The 19,942-nt window shown below is 42.1% G+C and overlaps 1 protein-coding gene across 1 annotated transcript in view; it reads left to right on the forward strand.

The window, feature by feature from the left end:
* Positions 1 to 19,942, forward strand: part of LOC126454872 (bromodomain-containing protein DDB_G0280777-like) — a 77,862-nt gene that overhangs the window by 18,984 nt on the left and 38,936 nt on the right. The window contains exon 2 of the mRNA XM_050091137.1: positions 18,545 to 18,739. Within this exon, the coding sequence (XP_049947094.1) occupies positions 18,545 to 18,739 (195 nt within the window). The remainder of the gene's footprint in view (positions 1 to 18,544; positions 18,740 to 19,942) is intronic.

The raw sequence follows: 19,942 nt of genomic DNA on the forward strand, positions 1-19,942 counted from the left end.
ATGTTAAGTCCCATAGTGCTCAGATCCATTTGAACCATTTTTGAGATCTGTTAAAGTCACTCTCACGCTCCTCATTGTGGGTTTAAATTCTCTTCAGTGAAGGTTTAAGATACCGAAAATGGTAAGGGTAGATAAATGTGAGATAACTACGAGAGCTACACCACAGTAATCTGACAAGATTAACATACATAAAAGCCGTAAGAAAAATGAGAGATGACGACCAAATTAGGAATTCGGAAAGATAATGGCATCAGAGAGGCAGTTCTAACGTTGCACTAGAGGTAGGGGAAGATCGGCAAGAAACATCAAGACACGCCCACTAGATTTTTGTTGACCCAGTAAAAGAGTTGAATTACGTAACATGGTGCAAGAAGTAATATTCAATATGTAGAAGAACCAAGAGGGAAGAATGAGAATGGAAGGCTAAAGATGAAGTGTACACATACTTGAACTACTCACACTAAGATGGGTCGAAGACAATCAGTCTTTCATCACTATCGTTCAAAACATCCGAGGTCATCAGTCCCCTAGACTTAGAACTACTTAAACCCAACTAACCTAAGGACATCGCACACATCCATGCCCGAGGCAGGATTCGAACCTGCGACCGTAGCAGCATTCCGGTTTCGGACTGAAGCGCCTAGAACCGCTCGGCCACAGCGGCCGGCCACTATTGTTCAGTTTATACATCGAAAAACCAATGAGGAATATAAGAAAAGTTGAATAGTGCGAAAAAAAAATCCAGGGTGAGAGGATGTAAACGATAAGATCTGCAGGTGACATTCCTATCCTCATCCAAAACAACAAGAAGAATTACAGGGACCGCCAAATGGAATATGAAATGAGCAGTCTAACGAGTACACAATGTGGGGTGAGAATAAATCTAAGAAAGACGAAAGATATGAGGAGTAGCAAAAATGATATTAACGATTAACATCAGAAATGGGGAACAAGAAGTAGACGCAAAACAACACGTTACGGACGAAGCAAGGGGGGATTAAATAGCAGACTAGTACAAGCGAAGAGGGCATTCCTGGACAAAATATGTATGCTAGTATCGAACACAGGCTTGGAAATTAGAAAACCAATGAGGTAGGAAATAAAAAGGTTCTCCGCAGGGTAGGTGCAGGAAGAGACACATGGAAAACAACCATAAGAAGACGGGGCAGGATGACAGGATATAGTATTTTGACATAAAGGAATAATGAGCATGGTATACGGGGTCTGGAAACGTGGTAAAGAGCGTGAGAGAAGTCTTCCGACCCCATACCGCCCTACACCGCGACGAATGACGTCACTGCAAGGGGATGACACTGAGGCCGGTCGGTACTGGATGTGTCCTATTCATTGACCCCTTCTTTTCTTCAGGTTATGACATGAATTCACTTTTCCCACGTGCGGTTCAGTATGTTGTTCAGTATGTAGCACAACGTTTGCAAAGCTTCTACTACCATTTTGTCTGAACTGCCGACACTTCACGTTTCATTTTCATAACAAGCTGCACTTCTGACAAATACTCCAGAAAACAACATTTAAATTTATATTCAGGGCTAACAAATTTCTCCGATGAAAAAGAGGATGAGATATCTCCTCGTACATCCACAATGCCCAGATGTCAGTATTATTTAAGATTTGTAGAGTGTACCTGAAAACAGTATGTCTCCTTAACCTTCTGTCACAATATTTACAGTTTCTTTCACAGTCATAACGTAAAATGCTATTTTTCACAAATTCCTGTTGAATTTCATCGATCAAATGCTTGCATATTTCGATCCTAATAATATCCATACGTCGTATTACGTAGGTATTAATATTACCTCGTTTTCCTAGATATAAAATAAACGGAGACAGGAAATAAAATAGAAGAGCGAGAGTTACATTAGACTCTGTACATAGTGGTAATCTTCCACGAACAGGATCGATGTTATTTACCATTCTCATCGATAATGTCTATGGTATAGTTATCACTGATGGAGCACACAGGTAATCACGACTACTTTTGATATCTCTATCTTGTAACACATACAATGACCGTATGAAGCAACATCACATCAGAAGTGTTTATTTTATGTACGAAAGCAGCCCTCTTCTTGGAAATGTTAAGTCCATTTGTACTATAGATGTTTCCGTACAAATGTGACCGTCAACAGGTTTTATTTGAGGCAGAATGGAAAGGCATTTCTTGGGTAGCGCTGTAGCATATCCCGGAATCATCAATTGTTTCATCAACACGTTTTTTTGTTGTCAAACAGTCAAAGTCTTGAAATTGCAATATCATTTTTGCGGGATGTTCTGTAGACAGCTGACGAAAATCAAATATTGTGATCGGGACATCAATTTGCTGACAGGAAAACATAACTAAAGGTACTGTACAAACGAGTTATTAATTTAAGCTTAAAAATGTTAACTAATTTCTGTCCCAAATCAACCAGCGCAAGCTACCAGATGAAAACAATGGAAATTAGCGATTTCTTTTAAGGACTTGATTTTACAAGATTCTGAGAGATTTGAAAACCTAGTGTGGTAAAAGTAATGACAGTGAAAGGGTTTCTGTAAATATCTAATAAGATGTGAAGTAATATAGAATCTGTACTTGTTGTAGTCTTAACTGTGAAGACTGGTTTTCTGCATCTCTCCAGGGCGGTTGATTTTTCACTTAGTTACAAAATGTCAGGCATGTCATCTTAATTAAAAAAGAAAATAAGCCTTTTTACTCCTTCATCCATATTATAATATTATGCTACAAAAAAGGCTTTTACACTACTCATTCGTCAACCTATAAGTACCTCACCACACTGACTGAAATGTTGAGCCCAGAAAAAAAAATGTTATAATTTTCTGTCACTGAACCAGGGTATATGATTTTTCGGTAAGAACCATTAAACAAAACTATTTAGTGCAGAATAACAGTTTATTACTATTACTGTTATTATTACTCGTTCTTCCGACCAGCCGACCGGTGTGGCGAAGCCGTTCTAGGCGCTTCAGTCTGGAACCGCGCGACCGCTACGGTCGCAGGTTCGAATCCTGCCTCGGGCATGGATGTTTGTGATATCCTTAGGTTAGTTAGGTTTACGTAGTTCTAAGTTCTAGGGGACTGATGACCTCAGATGTTAAGTCCCATAGTGCTCAGAGCCATTTGAACCATTTCTTCCGACCACTTTGATCTGAATTGGTTTCGTTCTTGTTGCTTTCATGCAACTTCCCATCTGTCTACTTTATGTCTGAAGGCATCGCTTTTTACATTGTCAGTTAGTCCTATATTTGCGGTTTCGATCCCCCTTTCAAATTTAGTTCACCAAGGTTGTTGAGCTCTTTAGTGATGTTACATAGTCTATTATCCATTTTGTTAATAACGTTTCTGCCATTCTTTTGAGATGACCAAATAATTTCATTTGCCTTTGCTTAATGTGAGTTTCCATGTTTCAAAACTTTTCTGTTGTTTGACTGATTGTATGTAGCCTGTAACCGTCTTGTGTATATCTTGTTTTTTAAAACTTTTGTAATGATCGTTCTCTCTTCTTCTCTGATTTCTTCAATTTCGTGTTTTCTGTTGTCAGTCTTTTGCTTGCGTAGAGGACTGTTGGTTATATGACTGGGTTGTAGTGTCGAATTTTTGTCCGTCTTGACATGAATCTTTTAGAGGTTTTGGACAAACTTTAAAGTTTTTTGACTTTTTTGAAGACGATTATTTTGCGATGAGTTTTTTTCAAAAGTGGCTCTAAGCACGATGGGACATAACAACTGAGGTTAGCAGTCCTCTAGACTTAGAACTACTTAAACCTAACTTACCTAAGTACATCACACACATCCATACCCGAAGCAGGATTCGAACCTGCGACCGTAGCAGCAGCACGGTTCCAGACTGAAGGGCCTAGAACCCCTCGGCCAAGATTTTTTCAAGACTTGTCGGTTTGATGTATCGTCCGAGGTATTTAAAATATAGGACCTCAGTTATTTTATCGTGTTTTATTTTCTTGTTCGCGGTTTCTGTCTTTGAACTTAAGAATTCAGTTTTCTCGAATGAGATTTGTAACCTTACTTTAAATGCATATACTTCAAGTACCTCGAGGTGTTTGATGGCACTCTCTTCATCCTCTGAAAGTATAACCAGGTCGTGCGCAAAAACGAGATGTGTTATATAGAGGCTGTTTCCACTCGTTTCCAAACTCTACATTCCTTGAGTTCTTTCTCCCAGTCAATAAAATTCTTCTGGGTTTGAGGCTGCATTGTCATCTGTAAATTTCCGACGTTTCGGCGCCTGTTACAAGGCGCCTTCCTCAGGGTGTATTGCTAATTGTTATCAATACACCCTGAGGAAGGCGCCTTGCAACAGTCACCGAAACGTCGGAATTTTACAGATGACAATGCGGCCTCAAACCCAGAAGAATTTTATTGACTGTGACAACGGCCGCGGAAACCTACGTTTACATTCTTCCTCGCAGTCTTCCATAAACTTGTGTAAGACGACGTTGAACAAAACAGGAGATAGTCCATCTCCTCGTCTCACACCTGTCTGAATGTCAAAGGATTCTGAGATTTATTATTATACGATGTGCATTCAAGTTCTAAGGCCTCCGATTTTTTTTCTCCGGACTGGAAAGAGATAGAATCATGCGCATTCTTTAAAATGAGGCCGCATTCATTGTCAATACGTACCAGAGATGGCAGCACCGTACGGCAGATGGAATTTTACCGCCAGCGACGAGAATGAGAACTGTTTTAAATACTTAAAATGGCGACGTTTCCCTTACTTGAACAGCGTGCAATTATTCGTTTTCTGAATTTGCGTGGTGTGAAATCAATTGAAATTCATCGACAGTTGAAGGAGACATGTGGTGATGGAGTTATGGATGTGTTGAAAGTGCGTTCGTGGGTGCGACAGTTTAATGAAGGCAGAACATTGTGTGACAACAAACCGAAACAACCTCGGGCTCGCAGAAGCTGGTCTGACGACATGATCGAGAAAGTGGAGAGAATTGTTTTGGGGGATCGCCGTATGACTGTTGAACAGATCACCTCCAGAGTTAGCGTTTCTGTGGGTTCTTTGCACACAATCCTGCATGACGACCTGAAAATGCGAAAAGTGTCATCCAGGTGGGTGCCACGAATGCTGACGGACGAACACATGGCTACCCGTGTGGCATGTTGCCAAGCAATGTTGACACGCAATGACAGCATGAATGGGACTTTCTTTTCGTCGGTTGTGACAATGGATGAGGCGTGGGTACCATTTTTCAATCCAGAAACAAAGCGCCAGTCAGCTCAATGAAAGCACACAGAGTCACCGCCACCAAAAAAATTTCGGGTAACCGCCAGTGCTGAAAAAATGATGGTGTCCATGTTCTGGGACAGCGAGGGCGTAATCCTTACCCATTGCATTCCAAAGGGCACTACGGTAACAGACGCATCCTACGAAAATGTTTTTAAGAACAAATTCCTTCCCGCACTGCATCAATAAAGTCCGGGAAGGGCTGCGCGTGTGCTGTTTCACCAAGACATCGCACCCGCACATCGAACTAACGTTACGCAACAGTTTCTTCGTGATAACAACTTTGAAGTGATTCCTCATGCTCCCTACTCACCTGACCTGGCTCCTAGTGACTTTTGGCTTTTTCCAACAATGAGAGACACTGTCCGTGGCCGCACATTCACCAGCCGTGCTGCTATTGCCTCAGCGATTTTCCAGTGGTCAAAACGGACTCCTAAAGAAGCCTTCGCCGCTGCCATGGAATCATGGCGTCAGCGTTGTGAAAAATGTGTACGTCTGCAGGACGACTACGTCGAGAAGTAACGCCAGTTTTATCGATTTCGGGTGAGTAGTTAATTAGAAAAAAAATCGGAGGCCTTAGAACTTGAATGCACCTCGTATAATGTTCGTTTACAATTCCCTACTCTAACTTACTAACCCTTTACTCTGTTGTATGAATTATTTAAGAGCTATTCTTTAATAGACTCTTTCAGATGCGTGTAATTTAGCTCTCGTATTAATCTCCTTGGGCTATTTATTGCACAGTTTTATACCCTTACACAAAATGTTTGTATTCTTTGTTTGTTTACCCTTGTTATACGTAAATTTAATCTAGCTGTTTTATTCTGGTCTTGAAGAAACTTTCCATCACGTCAAAACTCCCCATCATTCAACATCTACTGTAATACATCCACCAGAACCTTCGTACTGCACTAAATCATCGTTTTCCCACTATAGTACTTAGACCCCCTTCTTCCTGCCCCCAAATTCTTCCATGATGTCTCAGGACGTGTGCTGTCCACGGGATCCTTCTATTAGTCATGTTGTGACACAAATTCCCTTTCTCCTCGACGCGATTCCGTGCCTCTTCTTTCTTCTTTAATTATCAGAAATCTTGAGTACTCTTTTATAGCGCAGCATTCCTTGAACGAACTGCTTATCGTCCACGTCTGATTTTCGTACAAGACTACACTTGAGAATAATACCTTCAGGAAAGATTTACTAAAATTTAAACTTGTATTGGATATTAAGTAATTTCTTGCTTTAGAAACGGCTTTCAAAGTTATTTCCAGTTTTTTACATCCTGCCTACTTACACCTTCGTCAGTGATTATGCTACCCGAATAGCAAATTCTATCTTCGATTATTAACGTATTTCCTATTCTACATTTTCACAGCATCATCTTTTCTAATTCGACTACATTATGTTACCTTTGTTTTCCTTTTCTGGATATTCATCTTATAACTTCTTTTCAAGACACCATGCATTGTGCTCAACTAATCTTCCAATTCCTTTGCTGTCTTTTAGGATTACACAGACGATTTTTATTTCATTTTCCTGAATTTTAAAATCCATTCCAGATTTCGTCTTAGTTCCATTACTGTTTTTACAAATAGAGACCGAATCATAACTGTGTTTCAGTTCCTACTCAACCACCAGCTCCTTTTCATGTCCCTCGGGTAAAGTAAGGTTTCTGAGATAACCTGTAAAGGAGGAATCCAAAAACGAATTTTCCATTACTTCATAAAAATGGGTGTAGTCAAAGAATATGACGCACCTCCTCGAGCCGTTGGGACCTATTCTTTAAGATACAAGCAGTCAAATTAGTAGGAGTAAAATAAGTTTTCAGTAGAAAGGAAAAATAGCACCAGCAAAGCGTGGCATTATTTTCAAAACCATTTGTTCGCACATTTCATTTCACTCTGAAAGTACTGGGAATTCGTGGCTCTAAATTTTATTTCACCATGAACCATCTACAGGCACTAGTTATTAAAATATAGAAAGGACATAACATTTTCGTTGACGTTGAAGTATTTCGAAATATAATATTGGTGTTTTATGTTTTACTATTTCATTTTGGGTTACACAACATGAGAATTACTACCGTCGATTGGCTCTGTCGGCTCTGTCGATCAGAATACTTTGAAAGACCTCCAGCTGATGTTTTTGCCGCAACGAGATCATGACCGAACGAGATCTACACTTCAATGGAATTTCCACTAGACTCTGCCTTATATTACAGTCTAGTTTCAAATTGGCTGTATTTCTGTTCCGACAGCTATTCTAAGGCTTCTCTGCGTAATGAAGACCATGGCCGTTCCATCCCTTATACTTTTAGAACCGTACTTTGGCTTAGTGCATAAAACTCGCACTGTCGGTGGCAAATTTTCTCTTTTTGTTTAGACAAGTTAGTGTTTCTTTTTTTTTCCTATCCGATATGACTTATTTGTTTCATCATTTTTCCTAAGCACACCGTTCTCAGTTACCTTGATTTTATGGCTTTATTTTTTTTTCTTCTTGTCCGATTTTACTATTCTGCAGTTCTTGATTAGTTTCGCACAGCTCAGTACACGTTCATAAATGTACTCTTTACTCCGTACGATAAGATTTCTTTCTGCTCCCTGTATTTTTAACACATTTCGGTTTGCCAAATTTACAGTCGTTTCTCCTTGTGCTGTTTTCATTGACTTTCATTGACTTCCCTTCCCACGGCATTCAGGAACTCTGTCTTATTTGTAGATAATTGACGTAAAAGCTATTATGTTTTACTAATATCTCGTGGCCCTATATGACAGATTACAGACCTCTTTCACAGCTTCTGTTTTTTTCGTACCTGCTATTCATTACTTCTACCTATTTTATTAAATATACCGTCTTGGCTTTCGCAAATATATGAAAACAAAATTCAAAACAAAGTCGGAAGACATCAATATTTTTAGATAACTACTTTCAATGTAAAGTAATAGTCAGTAAAGTAAATAACAATGGGATTTGATGTAGTTCTCCTTATCAGGCACACATCTAGTCCCAATACCTCTAGTGGCGTCCTCAATACATCTAGCTTAAGCCAGCGCGGTACCGCGTCGTAGTTAGTACGATAATCACTCTGCACTAACAAATAGTTCCATTGTTAGGCCAGTAAATTCGGGCTTGCTACTGCATTTTGCAGCAGAATTATTGCTGCATTCGTCTCGATTCTTTATTCTGTCTCTTCCGCTGTGCTGACTATATGCCATTTGCAGACGACTCACACGTAAAATAGAATTAACCAAGATAGTAGATCGCTGATTTTCTGCTACGACCACTTGCAGACAAAACATAGTGCTTAGTTCCAACAGCGTGATAATTGCTATAAATTCAAGTAACCTCAGTACTGAAACTTTCTTAATTGTTGTGTTGTTTCCAGGACTACAATAGATGCCTTCTATAAAACTTTGATTTGTACTGTGTTGGTACCACCTGCTATGATCGCATGTGGCGCTATGTAATAGCTAGTTATATTGCATTGACAACTGAATATTTTCAGCTAATTATAGTTAATTTCTACGCCATTACCGTAAGTCACATGGAGTCCCACTGACATTAATTTTTCCAGGGAAAACTGATATTCATCAGTGAAATCACTGCATTTGTCTTTCAATTTACCACTTTTGTGCTCTTCACATATCACATGTCTGCTTGTTGGGAAATCAGCGTGTAAATCATTTCATCGAATACATTTGTTGGGGGGGAGAGGAATTATATTCAGCCATTTAGAAGTTTTATGACCATTCCTCTCGAATTTCCTACTGGATTGGCTTTTAACTAGTCGCCGACTAATGTTATTTGCTGTGCAGCTTCCAGATTCTTTTTGTCACTACCTCGGTCATCTTGCATCTTTAATTTTAAACAGAGCATCGGATGATTAGCAGGGACTGGTTATTAGAACTGATCTTGAAACCGACAATATCACTGTTTCGTTGTGTTTTCTAACTGCTGTTGGTAATGCAACCAACCTCAAGCCAACGTACGTATAAAGGTATAATGCTTTTCATGAGAATATACATATTGTAACCACTTTCCTGCTTTTTGAAAGAAACTGTTTTGAGAATTGTTACAAAAACTACACCGGTTTGCAGACACAAATAAATCCCGATTCGAACTCTTTTAAGATCCTTTCGATATTGAACTTACATGCAAAGAAAATTAATCATTTGTTGACAAATGTATATGTGATTCGTACAAGGAAACTAGATGTTGTCCGTGTTGCCCTATTGCAATTGCTATACAAGACTAGTGTTTGGTACGCTAATTTAGCAGAACATTAAGAATAAATTTCGAAATACTCGACACAAGGAAAAGTAAAAACGACAAAAGAGAATGTCGGACGACGTCTTGTTCCGAAACACATTGGGACTTACCTGTGTACACACTTTGAAAATGCGTATTCGTCATTATCCTACATCTGCAGGCTACCTCTATATGAAAATGATTTAATTTCTTTTAATAGTGGTATTCCACGTGAGAAATAGGATGTTGCAGTTTAGACTTGATATTGATTCTGTAGCGACTAGCGATACCAGGAGGAGTTTCTAATTCAATATTCAGCACACACGGGTTGTTACGTCTCTTTAGGATCGCGAGTGATATGTTAATCACGTTCTCAAAACTTCTGTATTTCCCCCGTCCCCCTCCTCCACGTATTTATTTCTGTATTCTGGTATTTCTTTCCTTTTTTCGCACTGTTGTGGTTACATTTTACCGTTTTATTCTATTATTTTCCAGTCCTCCTCGACTTCTGTTAAAAATGTAGTGTTTATACTTACTTGGCCAACATTTTATTCTGTAATGCGGATGGAAACCAAAAAGAATTTAAATCGTGTTATGCGGTTCAGCGCGCTTTAATAAATAAAAATAAAATTGTTTTTTCTGCTGTTGGCTGTTGTCATACCTAATTGCTAGATTCAGAATCAATTATGACACAGCGTGATATTTTCAGACCTTCTTTGGCCGAATATGAGAACTTCTGCCTTTCACAGGCAACATCCTACTACCAGAAATACACTACAATGTTTGACGGGCAAAATAAGTCACCTCTCTCCTTCCTTCCAATCTCCACAGGGACCCTCATTGCTCCGTTTTCTGTGGGGAAAAAAGGTAATGTGGAAAATGGCGTAGCAAAAGCTTAGGAATAGTTTCCGGAACGAATCTTTCATTGTGCCCAAGAACCGCACGCCGCCGTTGGAACGAACTGACTGCGAAAGAATTATTTTCCTTACTTAGCACTCTCTTCGTTAGGTGGCTTGACCTATGAAGGGTCTAACTTTAGATTTTGAAGATGAAATACTCTCGATACCGATGCCATTCATTCTGCTAAAGAACCCCCAGCTTTCGATGTCTACCCTAAGCCTATTAGATGCTCCTAGAGGTTTTGTGCGATTTTGGTCTCAGATACACGTCTAGCGATATGTAGACGTATCTGTAGACAAAGACTAGTCTCGTATACCACTGCTGGCTGGACAAAACATTACAGATCCCCTTCAGAATTGGAGATGAGATGCACCTGTTCACAAGTTGTGCACTAAGGTGATAATGTGCACGTTGTATAGGACGAGACGCCTCTTCTGCTTGTTTGAGCTATGAAGAACGAACTGCTGTAAATCCTGTCCTATTTTTGAAAGCAATACGTTCACCTTTCCATCTATTCCCACTTCCAGTGAGATGTTTGTATCTGCAAAACTCTTGATTCCAATGGCGATTTTAAGGTACGTCTTCTCGAACAGATGACAAAAAATTAAATACAGGTACTTACTAGAAAGACATTGTACCATGTGTATTGACATGGAAGAGGACTTTGGTGTTTTCCTTTTTTTTCTATTTCTTTTTTAGCGACAAAATAACTTTTAAAAGTACCTTGCCTTTTTATTAGGTGGTACTGTAATCTTCCCCAAACCTTCGTTTGTCTTAAAGTGGTAAAAAATTTCAAGAATGCTATTTCCTTTGTAAACAATAATGGAAAAACGATGCAAGTCCACTCGCAGACCAGTCACTCTCGTACTGTTGAGTGCACCACCCTACTCTGCCTCCTTTCGGACTATGCTGGTGCGTTAGCTCCATACTTAACAATCATATACAACCGTTCGCTCGATTAAAGATCCGTACCCAAAGACTGGAAAGTTGCACAGGTCACACCAATATTCACGAAAGGTAGTAGTAGTAGTCCACTAAATTACAGGCCCATATCGTTAACGTCGATATGCAGCAAGATTTTAGAACGTATATTGTGTTCGAACATTATGAGCCGGCCGTTGTGGCCGTGCGGTTCTAGGCGCTTCAGTCTGGAACCGCGTGACCGCTACGGTCGCAGGTGCGAATCCTGCCTCGGGCATGGATGTGTGTGATGTCCTTCGGTTGGTTACGTTTATTTAGTTCTGAGTTCTACGCGACTGATGACCTCCGAAATTAAGTCGCATAGTGCTCAGAGCCATTTGAAACATTTGAACATTATGAATTACCTGGAAGATAACGGTCTATTGGCATACAGTCGACAAAGGGTTTAGAAAACATCGTTCCTGTGAGACAAAACTAGCTCTTTATTCACATGAACTGTTAAGTGCTACTGACAAGGGATTTCAGATCGATTTCGTATTTCTGGATTTCCGGAAGGCTTTTGACACCAAGCAGCTCGTAGTGAAATTGCGTGCTTATGGAATGTCGTCTCAGTTATGTGACTGGATCTGTGATTTCCTGTCAGAGAGGTCACAGTTCGTAGTAACTGACGGAAAATTCATCGAGTACAACAGAAGTGATTTCAGGCGTTCCCCAAGGTAGTGTTATAGGCCCTTTGCTGTTCCTTATCTATATAACGATTTGGGAGACAATCTGAGCAGCCGTCTTCGGTTGTTTTCAGATGACGCTGTCGTTTATCGACTAATAAAGTCATCAGAAGATCAAAACAAAATGCAAAACGATTTATGAATGGTACGAAAAGTGACACTTGACCCTAAATAACGAAAAGTGTGATGTCATCCATATGAGTGCTAAAAGGAATTCGTTAAACTTCGGTTACACGACAAATCAGTCTAATCTACCGTAAATTCAACAAATACCTAGGATTTCAATTACGAACAACTGAAATTGGAAGGAACGCATAGAAAATGTTATAGGGAAGGCTAACCAAAGGCTGCGTTTTATTGGCAGGACACTTAAAAAACGTAACAGACCTACTAGGGAGACTGCCTACACTACGCTTGTCCGTCCTCTTTTAGAATACCGTTGCGCGGTGTGGGATCCTTTCCAGATAGGACTGACGGAGTGCATCGAAAAAGTTCAAAGAAGGGCAGAGCGTTTTGTACTATCGCGAAACATGGGAGAGAGTGTCACTGAAACGATACAGGATTTGGGCTGGACATCATTAAAAGAAAGACGTTTTTCGTTGGGACGAAATCTTTTCTCAAAATTCCAATCACCATCTTTCTCCTTCGAATGCGAAAATATTTTGTTGACGCCGATCTACATATGGAGAAACGATCACCACGATAAAATAAGGCCAATCAGAGCTCGGACGGATAGATATAGGTGTTCATTCTTTTTACTTAGGCAAAAATAGCGATGGACTTCGTGGGAAACTGTGATGTTGCATTCCAGCTGACTTAGCCAAGACATCGAGGGGACTCAATCATAAGTTCACAACGTGAAACGCATGGCACTGTCCCAATGATAGAGTTTCGACCGTTTGTCACACTCGAGAAATTATGATAAAAAGCGATCAAATTTTAGGAGACGAACGATGCCTCTTAGAAAATAACGTCGATTCATCGAGTACAGGTTTCGTGAAACCAGTTTCGTCCTGCTTACCCGTGAGGCACCTACATTGATGTCTTGTTTCTTAACCGTAACAAAACGACACTGAAAGACCTCCAGAACTCGTAGAGAGTGTAGTGAGGGCAAATTCAGTGTAGGAACTAATGTATAGAAACATCGATCAAGAACACGTTATGAAGACCTACGCATGACACTACCACCACAGCTAACTTATGTTTATAGAAGGTGAAAAAGGTAAAAATGGTCCGAAAAATAATTCATACAAACCATCTTACATCACCAGTCTCTCGTGCAGAAGATGTAAACAGTGTTGCCTATCTTAAGGTGGAGTTTTACTTTGTCCACCCTGTACTTCCAGGCAGTGTTGTTTGAGAAGGACAGACAGACTGGACGTTATTTAACGGCCTGAACGCTAAAAGGTAATTGGCGGAAGTTGAGTTTGCTGTTCCTCAGCCTATAAACTGATCTTTGCTCTGAAAGTGGATATGTAGTGGCAGCCATTGGTCCCTACATGAGTATATAGGACGCTCTGTAGCTTCGTTGGATGATGTTGGCCGAGACAGGTTCCCATGTTCAATGTGAAAGCCTCTTCAATCCCTTAGTCGGATCGTTTTATTCCATACTACGTGATAACAGTATTGAGAGAGGTAACAGTTTGTATTTAAGCCCTCCTGGAGAACAGAATTAACACTCTTAGACAAATTTAATTCCTGGTGTTGTTGACGATTATGAGTGGAAGATTTTCGAGGCTGTTTGCAAATATGATGATTGAGGAGATATTAAAATATTGTCAAGAAATGCGAAAAGAGTTACTGATGATCAGCACTTGGTTCGAATACGTTGGACAGAGGTGAATGCTATCTAATGCAGAAAAATGACGAAAAGAATCGCTATTATTTGACTGTACTGTCAGCAACAAACCAATGGAACCATTCACAAGCATCAAGGATCTAGTGATGTTCTTGGGGATGTGGATCGTCTATGCAACTAAGTGAAAGGCTGTTTATTTTATACTGTAAGCTATTCGCCTCTCTTTATTTGTGAAGCATTTTCACAGCCAACTTAGAGGTCTTATTATTCCGTATGTCTCGTCCTGAGTTGTTCTTAGGTGGTCTGCGTGCATCATGATGTTCGATAAACACCCACAGTGGAAGTAAAATGTTCAAGTGAAATGTGCTCGCAAACGCCTAGTAACGGACATCCTGGTGTAAGCAGGACGACTAAGAAACGCTCCAAGACATATATTTCGACTAATAAGAGCACAACATCTTCACTCAAGATACTAAATGAAATGAAGCAAAACGGCTATGACACAAATCAGCCATTCACTTAGTTTCATTCACGGACCACATCTATGAAAACATGGAACGAATTAAGGAACCACAGAAAACACAAAAAATGACGATATCCAAGAATATGTTTCCCGAACAGTTAAAGGTTGAAACAATCGCGTAAGTGTTGAAGACACTGAGCTTTATGGAAAGCATCCTAAGGAGTGCAATTCCCTCACGAAGGAGATCGTTTACAGGACTTTCTTTCGACAAATTCTTGAGCACTGTTAATCCACTTGGTATTCTTACCAAGTCATATTAATCAAGAAGATTTGCAGCTGTCCGCCTCCAGTAGATGAGTGGTCAGCACGACAGAAAGTCAATCGCAAGGGCACGGGTTCGATTCCCGTCTGGCTCGCCAATTTTATCTGCTAATGGACTGGGTGTTGTGTTGTCCTCATCAGCATCATTTCATCTCCATCGACTCGCAAGTCGTCGAAGTGACGTCAAATCGAAAGACTTGCATCCGGCGAACGGTCTACCCGACGAGGAGCCCTAGTCACACGACATATAGATTTATTTTTACAGAACAACCGGTGGATTTGTTTATACAACTTGAACGTGTCAATGCTCAGCGGTCTTTGCTGAGAGGTACTATAAGAAAAAAAGCTGTGTGACTCGAAAATGTGCTCACAAAGTTCCGACAGTCTACGCCATAGCTCGTACAAAAAATAAAAGCAAAATAGTAGAGTAGCAAGGAGGGACATTATACTGTTGCATTACGTGTCTCTTCTGTGCGCATCGTAGGACAGATTGCATAGCACACATACGTAAATACAAATGAAGATGCGAATGTAACTGCTCTGCAGATCTTAAAGACGAGATAGGTGAAGTAACGTGACAGATTGACAACTAGATGGAAATGAATGAACGTGTGGGAGAATCGTTGCTAGAGATCTCCCAGTCTTGACGTCAGGGGGCGTGATGCCACCGTGACTGTAGCGCCAAATGGAGATGTCACCGCAACACGAGGCAATTGAAGATATGGGGAAAGATAATGTGTGTGTGTGTGTGTGTGTGTGTGTGTGTGTGTGTGTGTGTGTGTGTGTGTGAATCAGTGAGCAGTTACGGTGCACTGTGGCCCGGAGACAATATCTGGCTGACTTCAAACGTCGAATAATTATAGGGAAACTGGAAGAAGGACGAGGAACTAAGTGTGACGAATGCTGCCCAGGAGTTTGGTATTGCTAACAGCACTGTTTCCCGTGTATAGGGAGCGTTCCGAACCACAGGCACTGCTGTCCGAAGGAACTGTTAAGTTCAACAGCGGATGACTGCTATATTGCGTATCAGATAGTAAAGGACCAACGTCAGACAGCGAGTGCTATTGCAACCATATTTAACTGGACTGCTACGCACGCAGTCTCGCGCTTCACAGTGACACGGCAACTACATGCGCGCCGTGTCTTTTCCTGACGACCAGTACGCTGTATCCTGTTGACACCCTCACGTCGGCGACACTGTGTGCGATGGTGCCAGCAGCAGAGAGTGAGGAGTGGGGTCGCGTTTTCTCCTCGGGTGAGACCAGATTCAGTCTAGTGATTGTAGACGTACTCTCACATGGCGGAAGGTCGATGCACGTAATACACCCAGGAACATCGCTGAACGTTATCGTTTTGGTCGTCCAGGTGTTATGTTGTGAAAAGCAAACGTCGCATGAGCGTACTGACTTTCCCATGTGCGTCGTTTCATGCGTAGTTTCTGGTGACAACGCGAGAATACATTGAACAGGTGCAAGGTAGAGGACATCTTGGAACAAGAGGCTATTTGGCGAATGGACTTGCCTGCCGGATCCCTTGACTTCAGTACTGTCGAGCAAGTGTGAGATGCATAGGAAGAGGTATTGCCTTACGTTTACATCCACCGTCGCCCATTCAGTAGTTGTCCACCTCACCCACCTTGTCGCCGGCATGGCATTACGTTTGAGGGTACTCATTGCTCCACGTGGTGATCACATACGGTATTGTAATGTCTAGGGGACTACCGTAAACCGTGGTGCCTTCAGTGTAATTATTGTAGTTGAATCACTGTCGCTCTGGATATGTCAGTTATTTTCTTTACGACTCTGTAGCAGTTCTTTCTGTGTCTGATCCAAGTGTAGCCCAGCTATGTTATTTGACAATAATACATCTGGTGACAATTACTTTCATCCTTGCCCGTATTGTTGTAGAACGAATGAAAACAAGGTACACCGGAAATGCACTCTAACTGCGAATATGAACCACCATTCGGCTGTATGTTGGACTCAGAGGACTCGAATCCCGATTTCCCGCTTTACACGAGCGGTCCATTCCGCTATCCGTGTCCGTGCGTTTCGTCCTGTAGGGGGTTCGAGTCCTCCTTGGGGCATGGGAGTGTGTGTTGTCCATAGCGTAAGTTAGTTTAAGTTAGATTATGTAGTGTTTACGCTTAATGACCGATGATGTAAGAAGTCCCATAAGACCTTTCCACAAATTTCCAATTTTTTTCGACTATCCGCGCACTAATCATGGCTAGACCCAAAATTTCCTACGTCTTCGTCAATGTGTCACAACCTCCATTCACACGTTATCTACACTCATGCTCATAAACTACGGATAATTGCAGAATGTGGCGCCACACAACGTGGTACTACACAAAACTGGCATAGGCACATAGAGAACACACATGACACAGATCTGTAAATCCACAGTATTGGTGATAAGTTGAGAAAACCATCCCGAAACTCATGTGCTACAAATTGCCACTGTTTCCTGCACATGTACCCCGACATCAATATGGGATATGATCACCATACACACGTACACAGGCCGCTCAACAGGTTGGCACACTCTGAATCAGGTGGTCGAGTAGCTGCTGGGGTATAGCCTCCCATTCTTGCACCAGTGCCTGTCGCAGCTCCTGAAGTGTCGTAGTGGTTTGAAGACGTGCAACAATACGTCGACCGAGAGCATCCCATACGTGCTCGATGGGGTAGTAGGTCTGGAGAACAGACAGGACACTCCATTCGCCTGATATCTTCTGTTTCAAGGTACTCCTCCACGATGGCATCTCGGTGGGGCCGTGCGTTATCATCCATCAGGAGGACATACTGGTGAAAAATGACGTCCAGATCCACCTGATGTGTTACAGTTCCTCTGCCAAAGACATGCAGAGGTGTACGTGCACCAGTCATAATGCCACCCCACACCATCAAATCACGACCTCCATACAGGTCCCTTTCAAGGACATTAAGGGGTTGGTATCTGGTTCCTGGTTCACGCCAGATGAAAGGCCGGTGAGAATCACTGTTCAGACTATACCTGTGCTCGTCCATGAACATAACCTGGGACCACTGATCCGATGACCATGTACTGTGTTCTTGACACCAGGCTTTACGGGCTCTCCTGTGACCAGGGGTCAGTGGAATGCACCTTGCAGGTCTCCGGACGAATAAACCACATCCGTTCAGTCGTCTGTACATTGTGTGTCTGGAGACAACTGTTCCAGTGGCTCTGGTAAGGTCCCGAGCACGGCTACCTGCAGTACTCGGTGGCCGTCTGCGGTCGCTGATGGTGAGATCTCGGTCTTCTTGTGGTGTACACTGTGGAAGTCCCGCACTGCCTGGGCACGTTTCCTGTCTGCTTCAATCGTTGCCATAATCTTGAGATCACACTTTGTGGCACACGGAGGGCCCGTGCTACTACCTGCTGCGTTTGACCAGCCTCGAGTCGCCCTAGTATTTATTCTACCTCTCATAAGTCAACAATACGTGTTCTTTGAGCCATTTTAAACACACAGTCACCATTAGCACGTCTTAAAACGTCTGCACACATACTCGCTGCACCGTAAACTGACATGCACCAGCACACCTCTGCGTATGTGGACTGCTGCCAGCGCCACAGTGTGACGACCGCAGGTCACACCTCGAGGTGATTTAAACCTGCAAACCGCCCACCAGAGCGTTGTTTCACCATGTATCAGCATTATCCTTAATTTATGAGCACGAGTGTATATTCCCGTCCAGGAAGGTATTGAATGAATACGAAATAGCAGTGCCTGAGTTATTAAGGATCCTTCAGATATGCATACACGTCCGAAGGAATATTGCATTGTACTTCTTAATAACAAAGGCATTTAAATTTCGTAAGTTGTTCCTAGTGTGTAGCTGGTGAGCAATGGGGTTTCGTTGTGTCTGCAGCAGGTGGTGGTAGCACTGGTGGCGACGTGGCTGGCGGGCTGCGTGTGGAGCCAGCAGGTGCCGTTCAACGGGCTGCAGCTCTCCATATCTGGGCCCGGCTTCAGCCACGTCCAGTCCGTACCCGCGCCGGCGGCCGCCACTGCAGCCAACCCCACGCTCAGCAGCCTCTTCGCCGCGCAGAGGACGTATGCGCAGGTACGTGTCTTATTTACACTGCTTGACTAAAAAAAAATTAAGCAGTCAGAAGGGAAGGAGGAAACGAACATCAAAGGTTGACAGAATGTGTGATGTTACTTCAGTAATGACCAACTGGTATGAAGTTTACACAGGACTTGACAGAATGAGGGCACTAATCAGTATGACCTGCCACCCACTTGACCTGGATGCGCGCACCAATTCTATTGGGGAGGTTGTCCTACAGCCGCCGTAGCCTCTTCTGAGGTAAAATGCCCAACAACTGTTGTAACTGACCGTTGAATTCTTGGGTGCAGGGGTACTGGGACGAAGATGATGTGCGAGCTCATCCCAAATATTGAAAGATTACCGTCAAACCTCCTTGCCTAGGGACGCCAGATGAAAGTTGATGTCGTCAAGCCCTGAATGGAAATTCCGCAACGGATAAGTGGGGAGGGGAGCTTGAGAGCGCTACCTACAGAGCGTGCCCTTTCTATACGATACTAGGCAAGGGGCTGGAGGGCTCAAACGCTGATGTGTGCGTCCCTGCATTCTATATCTTTTATTTTAAATAAATTCCTTTAACTTGACTTCTTTGTGATTTTTAAGGTATGTTAAAGATTGATGACAGTTGATTACCTATTTATTTTAAACATTATCACTCGACTTTAAAGCGATTGCAACAATGGTTTCAGTTTACAGATATTACAATTTTACAACTTATAGCTCGGGTATATTATATACTAATCTGCACGCAGATTTCCGCGGGTAAGACGGAATTGCGTTGGCCAAATGTATACCACCAAAGTCTCTCAATATTTTACATAGGACATCCACTATGTGAGGAGGATAATGGGCAAATTAGGGACCAGATACATTAACACAGGGGGTCAAATTTCCGAAATTAAACGAGCACATTCATTTCCTTACACAATCCGAAGCTGGAAATAAAAGAATTAGTACAAATGTTCAAATACCTCTCTTCCATGCGTGAACATTGATACAGACGCACTGAGGGCATGTCTGCTCACTTACCCGTCTTCTGTAACACTCCCAGAATATGGTGGGCACCCGGAGGTCTTCCTGGGCCCCGGTGGAGGGGATGGTCGAACCACTTGGCCGTGACCAACCTCTCCACCCCAAATCTTGTGACACTGGAAAGTCTTTGACTTTTACCTGCCTGTGCTGTCTCTCTGATCCCCTAGCCAGGAGTAAGGTTGGCAC

Source organism: Schistocerca serialis, chromosome 1 (assembly GCF_023864345.2).
Source record: "Schistocerca serialis cubense isolate TAMUIC-IGC-003099 chromosome 1, iqSchSeri2.2, whole genome shotgun sequence".
In the NCBI taxonomy this organism is placed as follows: Eukaryota; Metazoa; Arthropoda; class Insecta; order Orthoptera; family Acrididae; genus Schistocerca; species Schistocerca serialis.